The sequence below is a fragment of the Xenopus laevis genome, chromosome 7S (genome assembly GCF_017654675.1).
Source record: "Xenopus laevis strain J_2021 chromosome 7S, Xenopus_laevis_v10.1, whole genome shotgun sequence".
In the NCBI taxonomy this organism is placed as follows: domain Eukaryota; kingdom Metazoa; phylum Chordata; class Amphibia; order Anura; family Pipidae; genus Xenopus; species Xenopus laevis.
In genome coordinates this window covers 49,798,421-49,824,457 of record NC_054384.1, presented here as the reverse complement: position 1 = coordinate 49,824,457, position 26,037 = coordinate 49,798,421, and the positions used below count along the sequence as shown (strand labels likewise).

The window sequence follows — 26,037 nt, the reverse complement described above, 5'->3', positions numbered from 1 at the left end:
ACATACACACAATAGGGCCCTATTGTGTGTATGTATGGGCTAATAAAACACTGAAGATTTTTTCAATACTACCGGTGTTCTACTGGATTTTTTCCATTGGATGTGAAACTTGACCCAGCTTGCAGGCAAAGGTCCTCCAGTCTAGCACCTGGACCTACACAGGTGAATATAAGAGGGTAGAGCACTCCTAAATACTTGCTGCAATGTCCATAGAAGACAGACTGTTCTTGGAGATCATGAATCAAGGAATGACAAAGGACAAGTCAAAAAGCTGGGTCGCGCCTTTACCATTTAGACCCCAGAGACAACGCTTACCTGACAACAAAGAACTTGTCTATAACAGATTTATCTCCCTCAAGCACAAACTTCAGAAGACACCAGAGATGAAAGAACATTTCTTTACCTTCATGGAAGGAATATTCCAGAACAACCACGCAGAAATGGCACCCGCGCTCCGAGATTTAGAGGAGCGTTGGTACTTACCCACATTCGGCGTATATCATCCTAAAAAGCTAGGCCAGATACGAGTAGTGTTCGACTCAAGTGCCAGGTGCGAAAGCTTATCACTAAATGATGTCTTACTGTCTGGTCCAGACCTCAACAACAGACTTCTAGAGGTACTTCTACGTTTCCGTAAAGATTCCATAGCATTCATGGCCGACATACAACAGATGTTCCACTGCTTCCTCGTCAAGGAGGAACACAGAAATTACTTGAGGTTCTTCTGGTACCGCAACAATGACCCTAACGAAGACATCGTAGAGTACCGAATGAGGGTGCACATCTTCGGAAACAGCCCTTCACCTGCAGTCACTATCTATGGTCTCAGACTTTCAGCTCAAGAGGGTGAAGCAAAGTATGGGTCAGATGCCAGGTCCTATGTAGAGAAAGATTTCTTTGTGGACGACTGCTTGAAATCCACACCCACGAATGAGTCGGCAATCAGTCTCTTAAAAAGGACTCGAGAGATGCTAGCTTTGTCTAATCTGAGGTTACACCAAATTGCCTCCAACAGCCGTGAGTTAATGGAAGCCTTCTCAAACCAAGACCATGCAAGCGACCTTAAGGACTTGGATCTTGACACCGATTCCCTTCCCTTGCAACGGAGTCTCGGTTTGCTCTGGAACTTCAAGGCAGACACCTTTACCTTCCAGATCAACAAAGAAGAAAAGCCCTTCACACGCAGAGGAGTTCTATCTACAATAAACAGCTTGTACGATCCTCTGGGATTTGTAACACCTGTCACCATCCAAGATTACAAAATTATGTTAAGAGACCTCACCACAGAGATGTCCGATTGGGATGATCCGCTTCCCACAGAGAAAAAGGACCTGTGGACAAGTTGGAAAAAGTCTCTTGAAGCTTTGACCAGCCTTCATGTGACACGACCCTATGCTTCCATACCATCTACAGAAGTCAAGATGCAAAAGCTACATATCTTCTGCGATGCTTCAATCAAGGCAATCACTGCTGTAGCATACCTAAAGACCATTGATGCCAAAGAACAATGCCATGTAGGATTCGTCATGAGTCGGGCCAAACTGACACCTCTCCGCGAACACACGATACCCAGACTGGAACTCTGTGCTGCTGTGCTTGTGGTAGAGTTGGCTGAAATGATAACTTCAGGAATGGGCCTAGAAATCGAAGAAGTCGAGTTCCACACGGACAGCAAGGTAGTCCTAGGATATATCTGCAACGAAATTAGACGCTTTTATGTCTACGTCTCCAATCGAGTGCTGAGGATCAGGAGATCCACTAGTCCCCAACAGTGGCACTATGTGTCTACACAACATAATGCCGCAGACCACGCAACCAGATCCGTCGCAGCCTGCCACCTGAAAGCCACAACATGGTTCACAGGTCCTGCGTTCCTGTACTGTTCAACGGCTTGCAACATCAGATGTGACACATTTGAATTTATAGACCCAGACGCAGATGGGGAGATCCGACCCGAAGTGTCTGTTCTTAACACAGTGACTTCTGATCGTCAACTCGAATCCCATCGTTTCAGCAGGTTCTCCACCTGGATGTCTCTGGTCCGTGCGATAGCCATCTTGATTCATATAGCTAAGTCCTACACATCTACATTACCTGTGAGTCAGAAATCTTGTAAAGATTGGCATCACTGCAAGAACGCCATGTTACTCACAAAGAAGAACAGCACCCTGAATGCTCCATCTGGAGAATTTACCGAAAAAGACCTGTATAGACGTCAATGGAGGCAGGTGCAAAGTCTTTCTAATGTCTTCTGGGACAAATGGAGGAAAGAGAACTCTACCTTGCAGTCGAGAAGGAAGTGGAAAACTAACAAGCCGAACATCAGACCTGGGGATGTCGTGCTCATGAAAGACCACCAATCACATCGGAACGAGTGGCCACTGGGCCTCATCACCAACATGTTTCCAAGCAAAGATGGGAATGTACGTAAGGCCGAGGTAAAAATCTGGAAGCTTGGCGAGTGCAAACTATTCCTCAGACCAACAACAGAGCTCGTGTTGTTGTTTTCACCTGAGAAGACAAATAGTGACGTCCGTTGACGCCAGACGGGGAGTGTTCTGCCCCACATCAAGTGTTGAAGAATCATTACTATTCAACAAGCTAGAATCTGTATTAGCTAGTTACGTAACAGCGCCATCTAGCGGCAGTAGAAATCCACTGCAACCTACGTTTCTTACATTTGTATAAATAAAGTTGTTCTTAATTATGCAACTACAGTGCATTGTGGGTAGCTAGTGCATTCTGGGAAGGAGAAGGGAGCCACCATACTGTTTACAGCACATTTGCATAGCTCTCCTAGCATTCCTGCTTCTTAAATCTCCACTACCCCACAGCCAGCATATCTGGTAAGAGTTATACAAGTCTCAGGATAGTCTGTCCTTTAGTGATGTTTTAGATAGTTCTAATCTGCACTTAGTAGTTGTTACGGTAGTAGATAGCCAGTCATGCGGCCTTATAGGTCGTCAGCCATCTTCAACATGTGCTTAGTGCTATGTAATATGTTCAGACATGCTGATTTAGAATGAATGCTGCTGTATATGTTATTCATATGTTTTTGCTATATACTTATACAAACCATTTGTATCTTTATAGTTTTACCACGCGCACATGCATCGACACACATACATCGATGCTCCTGTTTACTAATTGCAACTGACCACTTACAGTCAAACAACCTGTTATCAATAAACAAGTTAGATTACAAGACGGTCTGCTTATTTGGAAGACAGGGATGGTTAAGCTGAATGTTGGATTGCACACTGTGAGAACGTGTATCAAGGCAGAACAAGCATTACAACATATACCATATAACTATGACTCCATTACATACGAATATTTGTAATACTTATGGGAATGCAACTAAAGACTGGTAACTCTTTTTTTAAAGCTTTTATTTTTGCATTAACAATAACATAAATCATACAGTGGGAAGGAAAACAAAAAAGGGGGGGGGAAGGGTGAAGGTTGGGGGGGGGATTGGTGGTTGGGCCACCCGTTGGACAGTCCAGGAGTCATAGTACGCTAGGAGAATTAGTCCATGTCTTGACACGAAGTCCATGCATCCCAAATTTTAACAAACTTTTCTGGACAACCTCTAGACATGTAGGTCAGCCTATACATGGGAAGTGCTTCGTTAACCAATTTTTTCCATAATGGTACCGTAGGGGGGTCCTGGAGTTTCCACTTAAGTGCAATAACTTTCCTTGCATAAAAAAAGTAGTAGTCGGAACAGTTGCCGTCTAGCTTGCTGTGGGATTAAGTGGTCTATATGACCTAGTAGAAAAATTTCTGGTGATAGAACCGGAGGAAATTCCATGTAAGTTTGTAAATATATGGCTAGATTCTTCCAGTAAGTATTAATAACCGTACAGGACCAAAAAGCATGCATAAAGGTACCAGGCTCTAGGCCACATTTATAACACAAATTATCTGGAATCAGTTTCATATGATACAAACGTACTGGGGTATAGTACAACCTATGTATCATTTTATGCTGTATAAGCCTATCCCCACCACTAATTACCGTGGGAACAAAGGTCGTTGTAATGTCATCCCAATCATCCTGTTTCTAACTAGGGATATCTTGGGCCCATTTACTATAACATTTTGCATAAGGGTTACCTCTTTGAGAATTTAACAGATTATACACATTGGACAGTCGTTTCTTCTTGTCAGGTACCTTAAGCAAAGCTTCCAAGGCTGGGGTTTCCAGTAGGGGTGCATTTGGGAATTGGGCGGTCAAAGCATGTCGAACCTGAAGATACCGGTAGAACATGGTACGTGGCAACTGAAAGTCTTGGGACAATTCTGTAAATGACTTTAGTGTCTGGTTCCGATACAACTGGCCCAAATATTTGATGTTATAGGTCGCCCATAATTGCGGATCTGGTATTGTACGTAAGTGTGGCAGGGATGGGTTCAACCACAGTGGCGTACTGGGTGATACCTGTGGGGTGGTATGTTTGTGTAAAGCCAGGGCTTTCTTCCAGGCAAGTATGCCTGTACGGAATGTAGAGAGTGGCAACCCACTCTGAGTGACGCCACGAAATGGTAGATTGGCCAGCGACTCAAAGGAACCTGCCACTGCAGCAGCAGTTATGCTGGCAGTGTCTTCAGCTAAAGGATTGAGCCACCCTGCCACATGAGTGAGTTGAGACGCTAAGTAGTATATAAAAAAGTGAGGCAGGGCTAGGCCCCCAAGCTCTTTAGGTGCGGTTAGTGTTGCTAGTTTAATTCGAGGCTGTTTGCTTGCCCAAATAAATTATGATACCATGGAGTCCAGCAATGAAAACAGTGGCTTCTGGAACATATACAACATATACAACAACTTAGGCAGGATGATAATTTTTATCATATTAACCCTGCCTATTATATTGAGTGGGAGTGGGGACGACTGGTAACTCTTAAATGTTATAAATCACAAATCAAAGGAAATCTTGATTATAAAGTAGGACTAATAAAAAGCACCTTCCCATGTAAATTGTCAAACAGATAGGGAGATCGGATCTTTGGGGAAATATATGGTCCCAAAATGCAGGTTAATATTATATACTTCCTCCTTCCATATATCAGTATCAGGCAATCGTTAAAGGAAAACTATTGCGAAAATGAAAATTTTATATGAGCTTTAGCATACTAAAATAAGAAACAATAAATTACATATTCTGCATCATTTCTGAAATAATCAAGTTTATATTCACAATCCCTCTCTCAGCATCTGTTCTCTTTGTTCTGTCTTCATGCAGGAGTTGGGTGTCAGATATTCATTGACAGTTAGATCCAATATATCTTAAAGGGGAGCAGATGAATTAGAGCTCACTCAAATAACCGATTCCAGTAAAAACAAAATCTAACAAAATAACTGACTTTTGCACATATCCTGCATGATGTCTGGTGATTTTAATAGAGTGAGCTCTAATACATCTTCTAGGCAAAAGGGAGCACCCCTATAATATATATTGAAATTAACTGACACCCAACTCCTGCATGAAGACAGAATGAAGAGAAGCAGATGCTGAGAGAGGAATAGAAGATGAATTTGATTATTTCAGAAACAGTGCAGAATTTTTAATTGATTGTATTTAGAAAGTTTCTTATATCTGTATGCTGAAGCTTATATCAATTTCCATTTTCGCAATAGTTTCCTTTTAAAACATAATAGTTTACATATACAAACAAAGCATTTTGCCAAAAGGGATTCGCAGTTACAATTGGATGTTGTTGGGAGACAATAGAGGGAGGGCCCTGCTCCCGATAGCTACTAGATCTACTGTTGAATGGAATATTTGACCTTGAAATCTGAAGTAATTTGGTAGTGTACTGCTGGGAGTTTGTGACCTATACTACTCATAAATCCATAAAGATCATAACATAGTAACATAGTAAGTAAGGTTGAAAAAAGATACATGTCCATCAAGTTCAACCTTTTTATTTTTTTTTAACTGCCTAACTGGCAGTTGATCCAGAGGAAGGCAAAAAACCCATCTGACACCTCTCCAATTTGCCTCAGAGGGGGAAAACATCTATAATTAACATCTATCTAGTCTATAAAACTATACATATTTGGTAATGGGTGTTCAGGATATTAGTTTTATGTTTGGGGCTAAAATAAAGTGTATTGCTGCTATGTATGGTTATGGGCGCACGGCCGATTTCAATTCATATACTCACAATTTGGAATAAAATATTCCCAGGCCATCACTTCCCTTGTGAAAAGTGTCTTTTTATTATTATACACACATTACAGTGCTCCAACGTTTCGGACCCTCTTGGGACCTTTTTCAAGGATAAATACAATGTGCAAATAAAACTTTTTATATAGTGCTCACAATACAAAATGGCACCAGAGTGACCTCCTATTCCTTGTGACATACTGACCATTTTGTGTTAAAAATTTTTTCTATTTCTAAAAATTTTTTTTAAAACCTGTGCAAAATATACAATAAATTTCTTAAGTATATGTGCAATATACCGCGTGACCAGCACAGGATGACATGCGAAACAATGATGGTTGTATATATCATCAAGTGCCCGTGTGGGTTGATATACTGCAGAAAAACTGTAAGACAATTAAAGGAGAGGATTGGGATGCACAGGTCAAGTATTCGAGCTGCCCTTGATCCAGATAGAAAAAACATAACCAACGAGGGTAAAAAGAAACAAGATATAGCACAACAGCCGGTGGCAAAGCACTGGGCTGATTGTAAACCTGATCATGGGCGGATTTTAAGCCTCCCCAAACCATCATGGTAAATGTCATTAAAACTGGGGGATTTGAAAGACCGATTCTAGCAATACCTTGCAATAGAAATCAATAACTTTGTTTGACTTGCAGCTCCCGTAGTGTCACACAGGCTGAGAGATCAGCTGACTGAGGAACGGGAGGGGAGTGGGCGGGACCTGCACAGCTCAGAGCTGATCCCCCTGCAAGAAGGGCTGTATGCTAAATGGAAGCTCAGGTTTAGCCATGTGCAGCATCTCCAGGGCTACAGTGAGTTAAAAAGATCCCAAGTAGTTATAAATATGTATTTATTCCACAAACCAGGTTGCCAGTTGCTCATATATATTTATATTTATTTAATATATCACTGAAAGATTTCACATACATTCAGAGACTTAGGCAATGAGAAGGGAACAATTATTTGTGTATTGTGTAAAACTGTATTTCTAGCTCCCTTTATCCCATGGTTAGAATTTATTTAATCTGAGTCAATTTACTGCAGTTTTACCCCTTCCTGCCCTGACATGCCAAGATGTGCTTGTCACATGGAATCCTGGTGACAAAACTATAGAGTACAGAGAGGAGGACAGTGGGTGAAATTGAGCAAGGAAACAATGGTGTGTGTGTTTTTTTATTTAGAGAGACTAGCCTCTGTATCTGTCTGTTTGTATCTGTTCCATTTAATCACATGACCTTACATTTCGGGGAAATATATTTTTAGAGGTGAAGGCTTCCACTAGGTTCACAAAACCTATTTCTGACACACTATGTTATTATACTTAATGTTTACTATGCATTTATTTTGCTGTGTTTGCCAGGGATGTTATACACTATACATGACACTATTTTATCTCAGCTCTTACTGGATTGTATAATGTATAAAAGTTGGTATACAAAACACACACACACACACACACATACATACATATATATATAAAATTGTTCAAGAGGGTATTCAAGAATATTTATTGCAGCATCACTGTGCTTTTGTGGAAATGGGTTTCAGTGCAGAATTCTGCTGGAGCAGCACTATTAACTGATTCATTTGGGTAAAAATCATTTTCCCATGACAGTATCCCTTTAACTAAAGAGGTTGGGCAGAAATGTTGTACATTATGTTTTGGGCTTCTGTACCAGCCGAAGGCAACCACAGCCATTTAGTGGGGAAGATCTGTGTCTCCAAAGATGCCCCAGTTCCCGTCATCTTTGTTTATTCACTGCACATGCTTTGGGCTTAGGGAAAGACACACAATATACTGAAAATTTGTCTTACCTGAAATTTTCCTTTTCTTGAGTCCGTAAGGCAGCACATACCTAAGGGTAAGCTCTGGACCAATCCCCTGGCAGGACAGAAATCAACATCCAATTAACGATCCTATAATACACCCCCCTTAATGCCCCCCCAGCAGTGTTAATTTTCAAGCTTAACCAACTAGGAGGAATAAAAAAAAAATACAACACACAATCGATGCAATAATTTTAATAGGGTGGGAATAATTGTGCTGCCTTACGGACTCAAGAAAAGGAAAATTTCAGGTAAGACAAATTTTCAGTTTTCTTTCCGTCCTCCAGGCAGCACATACCTATGGGACTTAGCAAGCTAAACAGGGGGGGAATTATTTAATTATGAAGAGCTGCTTCTAGAATTCTGCTGCCGAAGGCTGCATCCTGAGAAGCTGCGATGTCTAATTTGTAGTGCTTGACAAATGTGTGAACATTGCTCCAAGATGCTGCTCTGCATATTTCATTAATATCGACAGATGATTTCTCTGCCCAAGAAGTTGAAATGGCTCTGGTGGAATGAGCCCTTAATTGAGTTGGAGGTTCTTTCCCCGAGGATGAGTAAGCCAAACATATTGTATTCTTTATCCAAGAAGCAATAGTAGATTTTGCGGCTTTTTCTCCTCTCCTCTTTTCCGAAAACAAAACAAACAAATGATCCGTGGATCTAAAGCCTTTTGTCTTTTCGATGTATTCTGACAAACATCTATGAACATCCAAGGCATTGAGTTTCTTTTCTTTTGAATTTTCCGGAAACTGACAGAATGCTGGTAATATTATCTGGGAATTTATGTTTGCGGCAGTAGGAACTTTTGGAGAAAAAAACGGCAGAGTTCTCATCACTACTTTGTCTGGAAAAAATGCAGTATAGGGAGGAATTGCTGCTAATGCTTGTAACTCCCCAATTCTCCTTGCTGATGTTATTGCTATGAGGAAAGCTGTCTTCCAAGACAAATGTTTCAGTGATGCTTGCTGTAAAGGTTCAAAAGGATCTTCACATAAGAGAGATAAAACTAAGTTTAAATCCCAAGGAGGCATGAGAGAACGAATCTTTGGTCTAATCCTAGACACAGCCTTTAGGAACCTTTTTACTAATGGTTCTACTGCAACACTTTTAGACATGAAATACGATAAAGCTGAAATATGAACCTTTAGTGTGTTAGGTTTTAATCCTTTAGAAAAACCTTCCTGTAGGAACTGCAGAATTCCTGATATTGGACAGCTTTTTGCCTCAATTTCCTTCTTGGAGCACCAAGAGGAAAATATCTTCCAGACTCTCCTATACACTTTAGTTGTAGATGGTTTCCTGGATAAAATCAGAGTATCTACCACCTCTTGGGACAGGCCCTGAATAGTCAACAATTCCCTCTCAACCTCCAAGCTGTTAGATTCAATCTGGACGGATCTGGATGATTTATCCGTGCTTGAAAAAGAAGATTTTCCTGCATTGGAAACTTCCAATAATCCCCCTTGGATAGGAACAGGAGATCCGAGAACCAAGCCCTCCTTGGCCAGTAGGGCGCAATCATAATCACTGATGACTTCTCCTGTTTGATCTTCAGAAGGACTCTCTGAATCATAGGCAGCGGAGGAAATATGTAGGCCAGATTGAAGTCCCAAGGAATTGACATTGCATCCACATAAGTTGGATTGTCCGTCTTTGTCAATGAGCAGAACAGATGAAGTTTCCTGTTCGACCTCGACGCCATTAGATCTATCTCGGGAACTCCCCATTTCTTTATCAACACCTGAAAAACTTGGTTGTTGAGTTCCCATTCTCCTTGTTTTATGGATAACCTGCTGAGGGAATCTGCCAGAGTGTTGTTTATCCCTTTTATGTGGACTGCTCTGATGGACTGAAGATTCCATTCCGCCCAGACCATAATTTTCCTGCACTCTTTCATCAACAAGGAACTCCTGGTCCCTCCCTGTTTGTTGATATAGGACACTGTCACCAGGTTTGTGCCGAGTGAATTAGAACATGTTGTGTCTTCACATGTTTGCTGAATTTCTTCAGAGCCAGTCTGACAGCCCTGAGCTCTCTGAAGTTTGAAGAATGATTCTTCTCCCATGAGGACCATCTCCCCTGGACCATGTAGACTCCTAGGTGAGCTCCCCAACCCAAGGCCGATGCATCTGTTGTCAGTGATACGAATTTCGGAGTTTTGAAAGATTTCCCTTGGGACAGCCTTCTTTTGCTGTACCACCAATTCAACTCTTTTTTCAAGGTGAGTGAAATTCGAAACCTCTTGTCTAGAGAGAGAGGTGAGCGATCCCATTTGCGAAGAATCTCCTCCTGAAGAGGACGGAAATGAAACTTTGCCCAAGGAATAGCCTCTAATGATGCTGTCATCAGACCCAGAACTCTCATGGCTTCCCGAAAGGAGACCATATGAGAATGTTTGAGTTCCCGTATCAAGGAAAAGAGAGTGTTCACTTTGTCGGGGGGAAGCAACACCTTCATCAAAATTGTATCTATTTGAAGACCTAGAAACCTGATCGACGTTGTTGGTTGCAAGTTTGACTTTGCGACATTTATAATCCATCCATGACTTCTTAACAACTCCAAAGTCAGATCCCGATGAAGAGTAAGTTCCTGCTCGGAGGCGGCTTTCAACAGCCAGTCGTCCAGATAAGGGACTACATAGACCCCTTGTTTCCTCAGAGCTGCCGCTAGCACCACCACCACCTTTGTGAAAACCCTTGGGGCTTATGTAATTCCAAAAGGAAGCACTTTGAATTGTAGATGATGAAGAACTGAGTTCAAATACACTGCTATCCGAAGATATTTCCTGCTGGCTGTATGAATGGGGATATGAAGATATGCATCTTTCAAATCTATTGAAATCATCGAGTCTTTTTCCTGCAGAATATTGATGGCTGACTTGATAGTCTCCATTCGAAATTTTTCTTTCTTTATATATCGATTTAGGTACTTTAGATCGATTATGAGTCTGAACTTTCCTCCTGGTTTTGGAACCAGAAAAACATGAGAATAAATTCCTCTTCGAAGTTCTGAAGTGGGAACTGGTTCCAACACTTTCATGGACAAAAACTCTGTTATGGCTGTTTCTAGAGCTGCGTTTTTTATAACATCTTTTTTTATCTGATTGACGCAAAATCTTGGATTTGGAGGTCGATGGAAAGCTATAAAGTAACCTTCTTTTATTATAGAAAGTACCCATAGATCTGAAGTGGTCTTTTCCCAGGCCTGAAGAAAATAGGCTAGTCTTCCGCCTACTTCTTCCTGAATTCTGGCGTCAGAATCCTGTATTCTTTCCCTGATTGGAGTCCTTCTTTTGGGAAGACTCTTTAGGCATATATCTGGATCTGAAATTTCTGTTTCTGAAGTTAGAATCCCTACCTCTGTCTCCATTTCTAAAAGACCTTCTAAAGTATGATGATCTAGAAGGCGATCTTCTTGTGGAGGAACGAAAAAAATTTTTTCTTTGATTTTGTGGCTTATCTTGTGGAAGATTTTTACCTTTCCCAGAGACTAAGTTATCTAATAACTTATCTGACTACCAAAAAGTCTTCCTGGTTCAAATGGCATGGATATGAGGCTATTCTTTGAGGCTGAATCCGCTGTCCATGCCTTGAGCCAAAGAGCCCTTCTACCTGCTGTGGAGAGAGCCATGGTTCTTGCCCCCAGTTTTAACACATCCACAGCCATATCACACAAGAAGTCAGATGCCATTTTTATCGGCTGAAACATATCCAGTAGGTCATCTCTTGAGATTCCTGCCTCAATATCTTCCTCAAGCGAATTTAACCAAAATTTTAAGGATCTTGACACTGAAATGGCCGCAATAGCTGGCTTACAAGTATTGGCCCCAGTAACATAGGTTCTGCGAAAAGAACATTCGGCTCTACGATCCATCTGATCTTTAATTCCCGATTCTTCTACCGGAATAGTTGTCCTTTTCGACAACCTGGCCACAGGAACATCCACTTTAGGTGGATCCTCCCAGCTCCCAACATCTGCTGTAGCAAAAGGAAACATTAACTTAAATCTTTTGGAAGAATCCGATTTTTCCCAGGTTTTTGCCATTCTTGTTCAATTAATGTCATGCATCGGAAAAAATAGAGACTTCTTTTCCGAAAAAAAGGGAATTTTTCTGATTTTCTGAGGATGAAGTACTCGCCATATCCTTTTGTCCAACTATCTTACTGACTTCTTTGATCAATTTACCAACTTTCTCTATAGGAAAAAGAAATATATCATCTTTCTTTTGAGAATCTGAGGATGAGGAAGAATCCAATCCTTCTGAGGTAGTGGATTCTGAATCAGTGTCCAACAATTGTCTGTGTTCTGGGGATACTCTGGAATTTAAAGGTGTTGTCGATTTAATTTCAGACATTGTGTCAGACAAAAACTTTTTAAACCATGAAATAAATTCCTGATTTGTGTTAGAGTCTTTTGGAACTGATTGCCGACATGCTCCACACTTAGAATGATTGTAATTATCAGGCAAGGGCTGTTCACACTGTGAGCAGTTATTATGCTTTGTCTTCTTCTTCCTTTTCCCCGAAATTCTAACAGAATCAGACATCTGGAATCAATGAAGGGGAGAGGAGAAGTGTAAATGTATAATATTTGCAACACACATATATAAGAAGACATGGCTGGATAATAAGGCTACTATAAGTACCTTTTGCAACCTTACGAAAAACCTGCAGCCTGGCAGCCTGGAGTACAGGAACCAGCAGCAACCTGTGTGTGTGCTTATTAGGGATATATAGCCTGCAGACTTGTGCAATTACCACACCCCAACAGGGATAAAAACTCCCTTCTTACTCACCCTCCGGTTTCCCAATGCCTCCGGTACTGTCTGCTACCGCACATCAGACGGCTAGCGCTGACGTTATCATTGCGCGTCAACACCCGAGCGCACTGCACTGGGAGGACGGCTGCTTAGGAACCGAGCGCACCACTCCAGAATACTCGCCACCTCTATCCACACAGGGATACAAGGGCTGCAATACGGCACTCGGTAAGCCTAAGGGATATAAAAATCCTATATCCCCCTGAGTCACCCACCCTGAGGTGGTCACCCATACGGCCTTCAAACTCCTCAGAGTCTGGCTCTTCAGACTTTCAGTCCCTCCATTTCCTACCAGGAATCAGGACAGAAAAAAACACTGCTGGGGGGGGCATTAAGGGGGGTGTATTATAGGATCGTTAATTGGATGTTGATTTCTGTCCTGCCAGGGGATTGGTCCAGAGCTTACCCTTAGGTATGTGCTGCCTGGAGGACGGAAAGAAAACTATAAATATTTGTAATATATATATTTATATATATATATATATATATATATATATATATATATATATATATATATATATATATATATATATATATATATATATGTTACAATATAAGGCTGATTAGTACGTAATTCGGATTATTGGTGCACAGCAGCACAGAAACCATAATTAGCATCATAATTTATTCATCAGCTTCGTAATATCACCTAACATGCTTACCTATTTTCTGATTTGCGAAAACTCCTAAGCTTAGCTTCTAAACAGCTGCTCAAAACTCACTGAGCATGTGCGTGTAAAAGACTCTCTTAACAAAATCCAACATAGGGAGTTCCAGTGACAAGTTTGAAGTCCTGGATTATTACTGCTATAGAAATGCTGAACCTTTAGGCTGGTTCAATAAGTTCAGCATATAAAATATGGCATTTTTAGCCATATTTAGTGTTAGGGTTCAGTTCTCTTTTAAGAAAATACCCCTATCAAGCACTGTGGCTTGTTCACTGGGAGGGACCTCCTGGTATGGAAGGCCTCATTGAGGCACACACATTTTCTTAATGAGTGAGGTGACTATAGCACATTTTATTAATGAGTGAGGTGACTATAGCACTCTATAGGGGACTTTTCTTTAAAAAAAATTCTATTGTTTCCCCCATCTGCACTGAAGGCACTGTTAGCCTGCACCTCCAGTAGGTGAAAAATGTTTTGGTGATCTTTGATTAGCCTTCCCAAACTCAAAAGTCACCCTCCACCTATGAACCTGATGCATCGACATTCAGGTGTATGCCCATTGATGTGGTCAAACCTAGACCAAGAGGGGGAGATGCAGAAAATGAGCTATTACGGAGAGAGGCCTTTTGGATACACAAATTCGATTGTGTGGCACCAAAAGGTCTAAATGGGCAAACAGCATACAATTGCTTCTTGATTTAAAACATCCTAAACCTGAGAGTATTTATCTTTTGAAAAAAACATCCAGTTGAGATTGAATAAATACATAAGTTACAATAATATGTGGAAAAGAGGATATAGTTCTAAATGATAAGAAACATATGTTGCAATTTGCAGATATAAATGTTGTAGTAACTTAGTATTTTGTTATGCTTCTTATTTCACAGGATGAAACATGCACCGCTTTTATGAGTAGTTTTTATTGAACTGATGGGGACATCTACTGGTCACAGTATATTGCACATATACTTAAGAAATGTATTGTATATTTTGCACAGGTTTTAAATTTTAGAAAAAAGAAAAAAAATTTAAGTGAAATTTTCTTAACACAAATTTTTAACGGATGCACAAAATTATTGTATGTAAATTAGAAGACACACCATTGGTCAATATGTGACGAGGAATAGGAGGTCACTTTGGCGCCATTTTATATTGTGAGCACTATATAACGTTTTATTTGCACATTATATATTATCCTTGAACAAGGTCCCAAGAGGGTCCGAAACTTTGGAGCACTGTAATGTGTAATTTGTGTATAATAATAAAAAGACACTTATTTCACAAGGGAAGTGCTGGCCTGGGAATATTTTATTCCAAATTGTAAGTATATATGTATGCACCCAAAAAAAAAAAAAAGCTCAATGCCTGGGTGCTGGTTATAATGATAAATATCTAAAGCAGCAAATAAACCGCACTCACAGGTCTTGTATAAACAAAAAAAAATGTATTCCAACGTTAAGGCTCGAGTCTAGAAGTCGAATCATTAAAAGAAATTTTTTTAAATATGCTACTCATAAGAGCATAAATAGAGAGTCCCTCCAGAAGGCATGGGTGCACACTGGGATTTATTTAAAAAATTACATTTTATTACGTTACATTAAAACAGGTCAACGTTTCGGTCCACCTCTAGGACCTTTATCAAGACACAGAATGTTTTAAATGTATCATTAAAATAGGGAAAAGTGCAAAACACTCACCCAATCAAGTGCCACAGATAGAGTCATGTAATCAGGAAGGGAAAAACCCAATCACCAACATGTGTACTATTAATCATATAGTGCAGGTTAAAAACTGTAGAGAAAAAAATGATAAAAAATAGATACATAGTACAAAGTTAAAAACACATTGCAACATCAATGATTAGTTAACAGGACTAAAGAAACATGTATCATCCAGAAGCAGCAGAAGAACAATGTAACAAAGTATCAAAAAATAATTCAAATGATAGATAATAAGTTGCTAAGTGAATAGCATCACGGCAACAGCTTAGATAGCTAGGGCATAGCAAAAAAAGACACAAGAGGGCTCACCTTTGTTTTAGAAAACAGGTTAAAGAATTTTTGTTAAGCCCAAATGGGGATAAAGTATTTAATTTCTTGATCCAAAATACCTCGTTTTGGAGGAGAATTTTAGAGCGATCACCCCCCCTCAAGGGAGGTATATGGTCAATCCCAATATATTTGAACGTAGGGAGTCTGTGACCCTGTTCCAAAAAGTGTTTCGCAACTGGCTTTGTGGTTTTACCATCACGGAATGCTGTGCTTTCCGCTGAACGATGTGCATCCATCCTAAGCCTCAGTGTCAAGTCAGTTTTCCCTACATATGATAAGCCACAGGGGCAGGTAATCAAATATATCACATGTGTGGGGTTGTGATATAATGTCTAATGGCAAATCTTTTGCCCGTATGAGGATGTAGAAAAGATTGTCTGGGGGACATATAACAACAAGAGGTACAGGTAGTGCATCTAAAACTCACTGGTTTAACGTTAGTGAGCCAGGTGCGTGAAGGATTGGAGAGTATTCTGGCTAGATCACCATCAGATTTTATAATGTTCCATTGTTTTTTAATGAAGTTGCCCATATTTTTGGTATGATGGTTATATTTAGTGCTAAACACCAACCCAGTTTGGTTAACCCTTGATATATTTGGTTCATCGTGGCGTTTCCTGTCTACCTCCAAAGCATCACCTAGCACCTTGTTGGAATAACCCCTCTCTTTAAACCGATCCCTTATCTCGGTTATCTGCACTTCACGAGTAGACACCACCGAATTGTTCCTCAAAACCCTACAAAACTGGGAAATGGGAAGGGAACTATTAAAATGTAGAAGGACGTTTTTGTCCGTAGGTTTGCGGTATAGAGAGAAGTCCACTTTCGGGCCATTAAGTGAAAGAGTAATATCCAAAAAATTAATGGTCAGGGGGTGGATGTCATGAGTAAAACACACCTGCCTATCCAGTGAGTTTAATTGATTGACCATATCCTGGAATTGAGCGGCCGTGCCACCCCACAGAATCAATAAATCATCTATTGATTCTAAAGCTGACATTGTGAAGTTGATTTCTGAGCCTATGACTTATGCTAGCTTACCGGGAGATCCTTTTTCTAAATCTGAAAAGATTGTCCATTATGTAATTGGTGACGCTTTTGAGGACAAAGTTATTAATGCTCAATTGAAAGATTTTTTGTTACAGCAACACCCCAGGTGTCCTGTGCTTTATACTCTCCCTAAGGTTCACAAAAGCCTTACCAACCCCCCCTGGCCAACCTATAGTGTCTGGGTGTGATTCACTTCTCCATCCCATAGGGATATATCTAGACTCTATTTTACAACCAGTGGTACAGAACACCCCCACCTATTTAAAGGATACACCACATCTCCTTGAGTGTCTTAAATATCTGTCTCTTCCCACATCGGGACCACTTTTTCTTGTAAGTATGGATGTTGTCAGCTTGTATACCATTATTCCTCATGATGCTGGCATTAATGCAGTACAATCATTGGAGGAGTTCAATCAGTACAGAGGCCCTCCTATTACATTTGTTTTGAAATTGCTTAAATTAACTTTGTCCTTAAATTATTTTTGCTTTGAAAACGATTATTTTTTGCAGACATCGGGGACCGCAAGAGGGGTGGCTATGACGCCATCTTATGCGAATTTGTATATGCATCAATATGAGCAAAGGCAAATCTTACCTAAGTTTGGAGACAAGCTCATATTTCTCCGCCGCTATATAGATGATTTATTGAAACTATGGTGTGGCACGGCGGCTCAGTTCCAGGAATTAAACTCACTGGATAGCCCGATGTGTTTTACTTATGACATCCACCCCTTGACCATTCATTTTTTGGATATTACTCTTTCACTTAATGGACCGAAAGTGGACTTCTCTCTATACCGCAAACCTACGAACAAAAACGTCCTTCTACATTTTAATAGTTGTCACCCAAATGCTATGAAAAAATCCCTTCCCATTCCCCAGTTTTGTAGGGTTTTGAGAAACAATTCGGTGGTGTCTACTCACGAAGTGTAGATAACCGAGATGAGGGATCGGTTTAAGGAGAGGGGTTATTCCAACAAGGTGCTAGGTGATGCTTTGGAGCTAGCCAGGAAACGCCACGATGAAACAAATATATAAAAGGTTAACCAAATGGGGTGGTGTTTAGCACTAAATATAACCATCATACTAAAAATATGGGCAACTTCATTAAAAAACAATGGAACATTATAAAATCTGATGGTGATCTAGCCAGAATACTCCCCAATCCCCCAATTGTATGTTATAAAAGGGGTACTAATTTACGTGATTTACTGGTTACAAATGATCTAGTGCATTGCTATAGTCATCCTTCACGCACCTGGCTGACGAACGTTAAACCAGGGTGTTTCAGATGCACTATCTGTACCTCTTGTTGTTATTTGTCCCCCGGACAATCTTTTCTACATCCTCATACGGGCAAAAGATTTGGCATTAGACTTGTCACTTGTAACACCACACATGTGATATATTTGATTACCTGCCCCTGTGGCTTATCATATGTAGGGAAAACTGACTTGACACTGAGGCTTAGGATGGATGCACATCGTTCAGCGATAAGCACAGCATTCCGTGATGGTCAAACCATAAAGCCAGTTGCCAAACACTTTTTGGAACAGGGTCACAGACTCCCTACGTTCAAATATATTGGAATTGACCATATCCCTCCCTTGAGGGGGGGGGGGTGATCGCTCTAACATTCTCCTCCAAAAGGAAGTATTTTAGATCAAGAAATTAAATACTTTATCCCCATTTGGGCTTAACGAAAATTGTCCTTTAACCTGTTTTCTAAAACAAAGTTGAGCCCTCTTGTATCTTTTTTTGCTATGCCCTAGCTATCTAAGCTGTTGCCGCGCTGCTATTCACTTAGCAACTTGTTATCTATCATTTGAATTATTTTTTGATACTTTGTTACATTGTTCTTCTGCTGCTTCTGAATGATACATGTTTCTTTAGTCCTGTTAACTAATCATTGATTTTGCAATGTGTTTTTAACTTTGTACTATGTATCTATTTTTTATCATTTTTTTTCTCTACAGTTTTTAACCTGCACTATATGGTTAATAGTACACATGTTGGGGATTGTTTTTTTTTTCTCCTTCCTGATCACATGACTCTATCTGTGGCACTTGATTGGGTGAGTGTTTTGCCCTTTTCCCTATTTTAATAATACATTTAAAACATTCTGTGTCTTGATAAAGGTCCTAGAGGTGGACCGAAACGTTGACCTGTTTTAACGTAATTTAAATTTTAAATTTTATTTTTTAAATAAATCCCAGTGTGCACCCATGCCTTCTGGACGGTCTCTCTCTCTCTCTCTCTCTCTCTCTCTCTCTCTCTATCTCTCTCTCTCCCTCTCTCTCTCTCTCTCTCTCTCTCTCTCTCTCTCTCCCTCTCTCCCTCTCTCTCTCCCTCTCTCCTGTCCTGTCCTGTCCTGAAAAAATAAATTCCTAGGTAAACGGAAAGGCCTCTAATGAGCACAAAATGTTCAAAAACTGTCTGGCAGTAAAAAGGTTAAAAGCAATCGCTTTGGTAAGAGCATATGAAATTTAAACAGTAAACCACCACTTTACACCCCATATATTTACAGATGGACACTGAAACCAGAAACTGCCCATCCAATCCTAGACATGTATTTACAACATAAATGCAAATGCAGAATGCACCTTTATATAGAGAATAATATAGGGAATGCACCTTTATATAGGGAATAATTTACTACTGTGTTTAAATATAAGGATATTTAAGACCTTCATGCAGGTCATGGAACTCTGAGGTAAATTCAAAAATATCCTCATATTTCATCATATCAGCAGGGGGTTCATTATTCTCTAAAGAAAGACACAATCTGACTGGTGCACATATCTTCCCATTAACAAAGACCCCAGGAAATTCATTGTGTGTATTATAATTTACAGTATGGTGCACTGGAATATTATATAGATATATAAAATTAGAGAGAAAGCAAGAGAGCGAGAGATAGCTAGCTATAGATTGTATATGGATTCACAATTTTAGGATTTGGTCAAATACTGAATCCACTACAAAAGATTAATCTGAAAATCAAATTGGGGTTTTAAGTCAATTCATAATTAAAAAAGTCACAACATAACCAAGGTTCAAATTCAGTTTTAGCAAGGCACTCAGATTGGCTAAATGCAAATCCTACAAGCAGGGCCGCCATCAGAAATTACAGGGCCCCATGCAGTGAGCTGCCAACTACAGAAGGGAGGAGGGGAGCACAGGTGGCTGCATCTTCTTTCAGTGACAGCATTTTCTTCCCTTATTGGTCACAGAATTTTAAGTCCTGGTAAAGCTGCATGGTGATTGGATGAGCTGGAGGAGAAGTTCAAACCTCTGCTATCCAATCCCTGAGCAGTAGGGATGGGCGAATTTGACCTGTTTCGTTTCGCCAAAAATTTGCCGCCGGCGAAATGTCCCAGACGCCCATTAAAGTCTATGGGCGTCAAAATAATTTTGTCACGCGGCAAAATTTTTTTTTGATGACCACACCACCATACAAGTCTACGGGCATCATTTTTTCTGCAAACGAGGCGAAAAAATTCGCCCATCCGTACTGAGCATCTCAACCGGGACTTAAACTCAGTGAACAATAAGGGGAAGTAATGGACAGAAGATACCTCCCCTTGTGCTCCAGCCCTGCCTTCCCGAAGTCAGCAGCTCTCAGAAAGCAGGAGGCCCGGCTAATCAAGAAAGTGCGGTGTGGCCGGGCCTCCCTTACCCTCGGGGCCCCCTACAACTCTCCCCCCTGTCCCCCCCTGATGGCTGCCCTGCTTACAAGACAAAAATAAGGTTTGCATGCAAATCAACACTGAACTGAATTATGGATTCAATGTATCCCTAATACAGTGTATAACATACTGTAAGTGTATACACACGTGCACTCTTATTGAGGTTACCTGTGTGTGACTAAAATTAGGGGATGCTCCATGCTTTGGGGGTGTTCCAATAGGAACTGCTCGCAAAGGTGGACTTCAAATGACAGGAGAAGGTAGAGCGGCGAGGCAAGGTTCTTTCAGAGGCATCCCTTTCTGTATCATCTCGACCAGCAGGTGCAACAGTAGCCAATCTTAAGAATTCTTAAATAAATTTAAATAAATAATTCTCCTATACGTTGATCTAGTTTCTTTCAGCATAATTCAAAACTTCCTTCTCTGTAATCTTTAAAAAGTCTTTATCTCGCTTTCATATCCAGGGGGTATGACTACAGAATTATGGACTGTAAACCTCGAGAACATTACTGGGGTTATTCATTAAGCTCCAAATTTTTGTAGTTGGACTTTTAAAGGGGAAATTTTTTTTCCGATGCTGTTAAACGTCCAATGACAAAAGTACTCCAACCTGCCAAGAACATGTAAAAGTTAATGGCAGATGTCCCATAAATAATTGGAAGATTTTCTGAGTTGTGCAGGGTTCCCAAAAAAAAATTAAAAAATTAGCTTGCGGGCGATTTAATATAATAATAATAAAAAAAATAATACAGCCCCTGTCTCTGTTGGGTGGGGAAGGTAAATGACTGCCCTTTTGCACCAGACATTAAATGATATCACATTATGGTCACTGTTACCCAGGGGTACAATCACTTGCACATTTGTATATATTGTGGGTCATTAGAGATCACTAGATCCAGTATTGCATGATTTCTGGTTGGTGCCTCAAAAACTTGTGATATAAAATTGTCATGCAACAAGTTTTTAAACTTGCAATACTGTTGCTATAGTCAATATCTGAGTAATTAATATTCCCCATTATCATTCATTGCCCCATATTAGCAGCCTTATCTGTTTGCTACAGGAGCTTAGTGTCTTTCTTTTCACTTACATTAGGGGGTCTACAGCATACTCCTACAATTAATCTTTAGGAAATTATATGATCATATGGTGTATTGTCATCTTAGGTCCCTATATGTCAGAACCTAAGGTAAACCTATACACTGGGCAACAAACTGTTCAGTAGACCGCTGGCTTTCATATCAGTATGTCTTAACGTCCTACCTAATTGTGATATGTGGAAGATAATATGCTGTAAAGTGGAAGCCTTTAGGTGATCTCTGGAAAGGTCATCAAAATAGCCTATACTAGGAAAAAATTGCTTATTTTGCAGAGTAGAAAATGTGTACTTATTTTAGATTCAGGGGAATGTGTACTTTCCAAATCATGGCGTTTTGGGTTGAATGTAATATTTTGTGGCTTCGTCCCAAATAACATGCAGTGTATTCAATCGATTACGATGTACAATGGGCTCCGGTGGGAACGGTCGGGTCAAAATCAAACCTGACCGATCGACCAAGCGACCGATCTCCGCCAGATGAAAGCTGTCGGCACTCTCCACACACGATCCGAAAATCGTACAAATCCTCGATTCGTATGATAGGATCTGTGTGTCTATGGCCTTCAGTTTCATTGATTTTGCAGTAGTTGAAATTACAGAGATGATGGATCATATTGGGTATCTTGGGGTCCTACGTGCCACACACCTATGTACATTTTAAATAAGTCACTTTTTTCAGAAAGGTTTGTGGCTTGGTAGTATATCATAGAAAGCCATGTGTACTCATTTTGGGGGGGGGTATGTGTGCTTTCCAAAAATATATTGTTGAATACTTTATCACACATAAAATGCAGTAAATGCATTTATTTTGCAATAGCTGAAAGGAGAGAAGTAATAGAGCATATGTGGTATCTTCATCCAACTGTTCAGAAGACCAGTGGCATCCATATTTAGGATATTTTACCTAATGACCTGTAGGAGATAAGATATTGCAAATTGGAAATTTTGAGGTTATTTATCAAAAAATTCACAGATTTTATAAAAACTGACAAATTTATGAAAGCATTGAAATTTGGTAGTTTGGAGTAGAAAGACATATTTACCTATTTTGGATTCCAAAAGTGTATAGTTTTCTAGGGTAAACGTGGTTAGTGGGATTTTTGGCCTTGAAATCTAAAGTATGCAATTTGGTAGTGTACTGCTGTTTTTAATCTATACAAGTCAAAAACTCCATAAAACTTCAATAAAAATACATATTTGGTATTGGCACGTAGAGGAAACATGAGACTTTCCAAATCAATTATAATTTTGTGCATAAAAAAAATAATGCTTCTTATATATGTGTTTATTTTATGGAAAATATTTGCATTTTATCAACATTTAGAAGCCCATATCTTTTTACAGATGTGCTGTTAAATATATTTGATAACATTATATTCATATCTATCCATCTGGACAATTTGAAACACATTTATTAAGAGAACTATCATGAAAATCAAACAGTATCCCTTTAGTTTGTGTAAACCTCCATAAGTAGTGGCCCTCTGATAGGTCGTATTGTTCTGGATGTATCCCAGATGCTGGAATTCATGCCAGCAGAAAACTAAAAAGGATACCTGCAACACCTGAATTTTATATTTATACATTCATAATGGACTCATATACAGGATTTATACAAGAGACACTCAATCTTTGCATGACATTGTATATTAGCCAGGTACCCACTACCTCCCAATTACTTCAACAGAAGTGGTGAATTTAAAGGGTTGATTACATATTTACCGGAACAATAAATTTACATGCATCTTAAAGTTACAACAATAACTGTCCTAAAACAAAAGGTGTTGTGGGCTAAATGAAATTTTGAGTGCATTCCAGCATGATTGCGGTTGCCAGGTGCAATCTGACAAAATTGCAGCGATGCTTTAAAATGCAGTTCAGCTTGCCCTTTCCTGTTAATCAGATGCAATTGGTTGGCAGGGCTGCTTAGTGGTCGGCAGAGCTGTATTTAGGTCGGTTGCTACGCTAGGCACTGGACCTTACAGCCCCCCTTACAGCTCAGCTCCTAAGTGATGTCACGCACACGCATATGTGATTCCTGACACACTTCATTTCCAGCAACAACCCATTTACTCCTGAGTAAGTATCCTGTAGTGGCTGGGGGAGGGTATTTTTTTAATATTTCTCTTAAAAATGCATTCAATTATATAGGCACCCGAAGGCAGACCCCCAGGAGCTTCAGCCCACTAAGCACACGGCCTAGAGTTCCTATATATCAGGGGGCCCAAACTTTTTGCAACTAGGGCCAAATTTGGTGAGGTGAAAATGTGTGGGGGCCGACCATTCAGCCCGACATTCTTTGAACCATTAACATTAAATTACATGAATCGAGTAATCGTAGCAATAATATTTGGGCACATTAGTGAAATGATCTGCCACTTGGTCTATACTGCTGCCTGTGTGCTGAAGGTATTAGCAATAGACACGTAAAGGCACGTAGTGACACCATACTTCTTTAGTTTACTTTACTGGCACGTCAGTACGTCTATTGACACATTCAGCCCTAAAGAAGTATGCAAAAACAGCGCGTCTCTACGTGCCAGTACGTGTCTATTGCTAACACCTTCAGCACACAGGCAGTATAGACCTTAATATTACTGCTATGGGATTCCTGATCGTACTGTGCTGGGGGGCCTCATTATTATTAATTTCATGATGGAGGCTCAGGGCCGGTGTATATTTGAAAATGGGCTGCAATTGGCCCCCAGGCCGCACTTTGGATATGCTAGTTTTATAAAAATACAGCCCAGATTGGACAAATCTAGACTTTACATTTTTGTTGTAATCATGAACGGCAAAATCTAAAGAGGAGAACGACAATACAGCTTGTTATGACCACACAGTTCAAAAGCCAGCATCTGCATTGGCATGGGAGTGCATTTGTGAACATGGCATAGGTAACTTGCACATCTTGGAAAGCACTATTAAAGCTAAACAATACACACCCGTATACAGGTTTTACATGCAAACGTCTTTTTCCGGGAATACCTTGCTTATTTCAGCTATTTCAAGATAATGCCATAAAACTGGTCCCAACTTTTTCTTTTTTTTAAATGTGTTGCTGCCATCAAATTAAAAACGTGCTCAAAACGACACCTTCCAAATAATACCCATGTCCTACTGCATGTTACAGATTTACATTGAGTTTACCTAAAAGGTCCCCAATGAAAATCGTCACCATGCTATGCAATTATTTTTGAAAAAGGTGATAGGGAGACTACTAGCCCTATGGCTATGTAACTACATGAGTGCCCCGACAGCCTCCTCCTCTCAGGACTTCCGGCTGTAACACGGAGCCAGGAGAAGTCAGTTCATTTTCAGAGCAGGCAGGAGAGGATTCAAACTGCAGCACGTAAGTTCTCCTTCTTCTTGCCACATACTTTTTGTATGGGGAGGACTGTGTTGGAGAAGGGCTGGGGCAGAGGCACAGCTGATGGAAGAGCAGGGGGAGAGGCACAGCTGATGGAAGAGCAGGGGGAGAGGCACAGCTGATGGAAGAGCAGGGGGAGAGGCACAGCTGATGGAAGAGCAGGGGGAGAGGCACAGCTGATGGAAGAGCAGGGGGAGAGGCACAGCTGATGGAAGAGCAGGGGGAGAGGCACAGCTGATGGAAGAGCAGGGGGAGAGGCACAGCTGATGGAAGAGCAGGGGGAGAGGCACAGCTGATGGAAGAGCAGGGGGAGAGGCACAGCTGATGGAAGGGCAAGGGGGGGAAAGGCTGCTTGAGAGGATCGCAGAGGGTAAGGAAAGCGTGTGTAAAAGGGATCACGGAAGAGAAGGCTTGGTTAGAGATTTGCTCGGTAAGAGTAACTGGTCAGTGAAAGGAAAGGCAAAGAGCAACACTGAGGAGAGGGAAAGGCTGTGTGAAGGGGAACTTGAAGAGAAGGCTTTTTACAACTTTGTACAAAAGTTGTATAAGGAGAACTCTGGGGTTTAGGCTTTGTAGGGGGAAAGGCTTTATGAGAGGCTGTGTGTAAAGGGGGGAGGCAATGTGGATGGGAACAGTGGGGGAAGGTTGATTGAGTTAAATGCTGCGTGGGAAAGGCTGTGTGGAGGAAGGCTGATTGCGGAGAATGCTACATGGAAAAAGCCGTGTGGAATGGGTAGGTGAAGGCTGATTGAGGGGAACGCTTCGTGAGAAAGGCTGTGTGTCGCATGTGCTTTATGATATTTTTGCTTCCTATGTTCCCAAAAAGGTTGGGAAACATTGGTGACACAAACAATTTAATCTGTTTTGTTTGCAAGATCTAAAAGCCAACGGTTCAATCATACATCTCTATTCATAGTAACCATAGTGAGATTCCATGTTTTTATCAGTTTTCTCACATTTGTCATGCTCCAAAAGTTCTAAGAATGTATTTGCTGTCATGCAGGCAGCTGTGTGTTTCATACAGCCCTCTGGGATTTTTTTCTTCCAGATTGCACAGGCTGCTGCTACTTATCATCTGGGAAGCCCTCTTCATACACACTGTGTGCTTGCTTGAAGTCTGCCATTTTGGCTGTTTGCATTTGGTTGGACGAACTGTTACTGCCGCTAGAGAGTTCAGACACTCCCCCCCCCCCCATCTCACACGTGCACAGTCAGAGAGACGGAAGAAGGAAGTGAAACTCGCATGCTTAATTTTCACTGCATCGATGCAATCTACTAG

At 40.6% G+C, this 26,037-nt stretch overlaps 2 protein-coding genes across 3 annotated transcripts in view; both read left to right on the top strand.

The window, feature by feature from the left end:
* Positions 1-35: 35 nt before the first annotated feature.
* LOC121396364 lies at positions 36-25,939 on the top strand. 2 transcript variants are annotated; one of them, XM_041571210.1, is made up of 2 exons: positions 36-2,846; positions 25,807-25,939. In XM_041571210.1, exon 1 carries the CDS (start codon positions 204-206, stop codon positions 2,538-2,540), a length of 2,337 nt encoding a protein of 778 aa, XP_041427144.1. In that variant the 5' UTR covers positions 36-203; the 3' UTR covers positions 2,541-2,846; positions 25,807-25,939. The 2 variants fall into 2 exon arrangements, with proteins under 2 accessions (XP_041427144.1, XP_041427145.1); XM_041571211.1 differs by lacking the exon at positions 25,807-25,939 and adding an exon at positions 3,094-3,205.
* Positions 25,133-26,037, top strand: part of MGC115313 (uncharacterized protein) — a 41,860-nt gene continuing 40,955 nt past the window's right edge. The window contains 2 exon segments of the mRNA NM_001095864.1: positions 25,133-25,188; positions 25,807-26,037. The gene's annotated coding sequence lies outside the window, so the exon portion shown is untranslated.

Excerpts from the sequence above, each read along its gene's own strand:
- LOC121396364 (XM_041571210.1), top strand. The coding sequence starts at position 204 with ATGTCCATAGAAGACAGACTGTTCTTGGAGATCATGAATCAAGGAATG.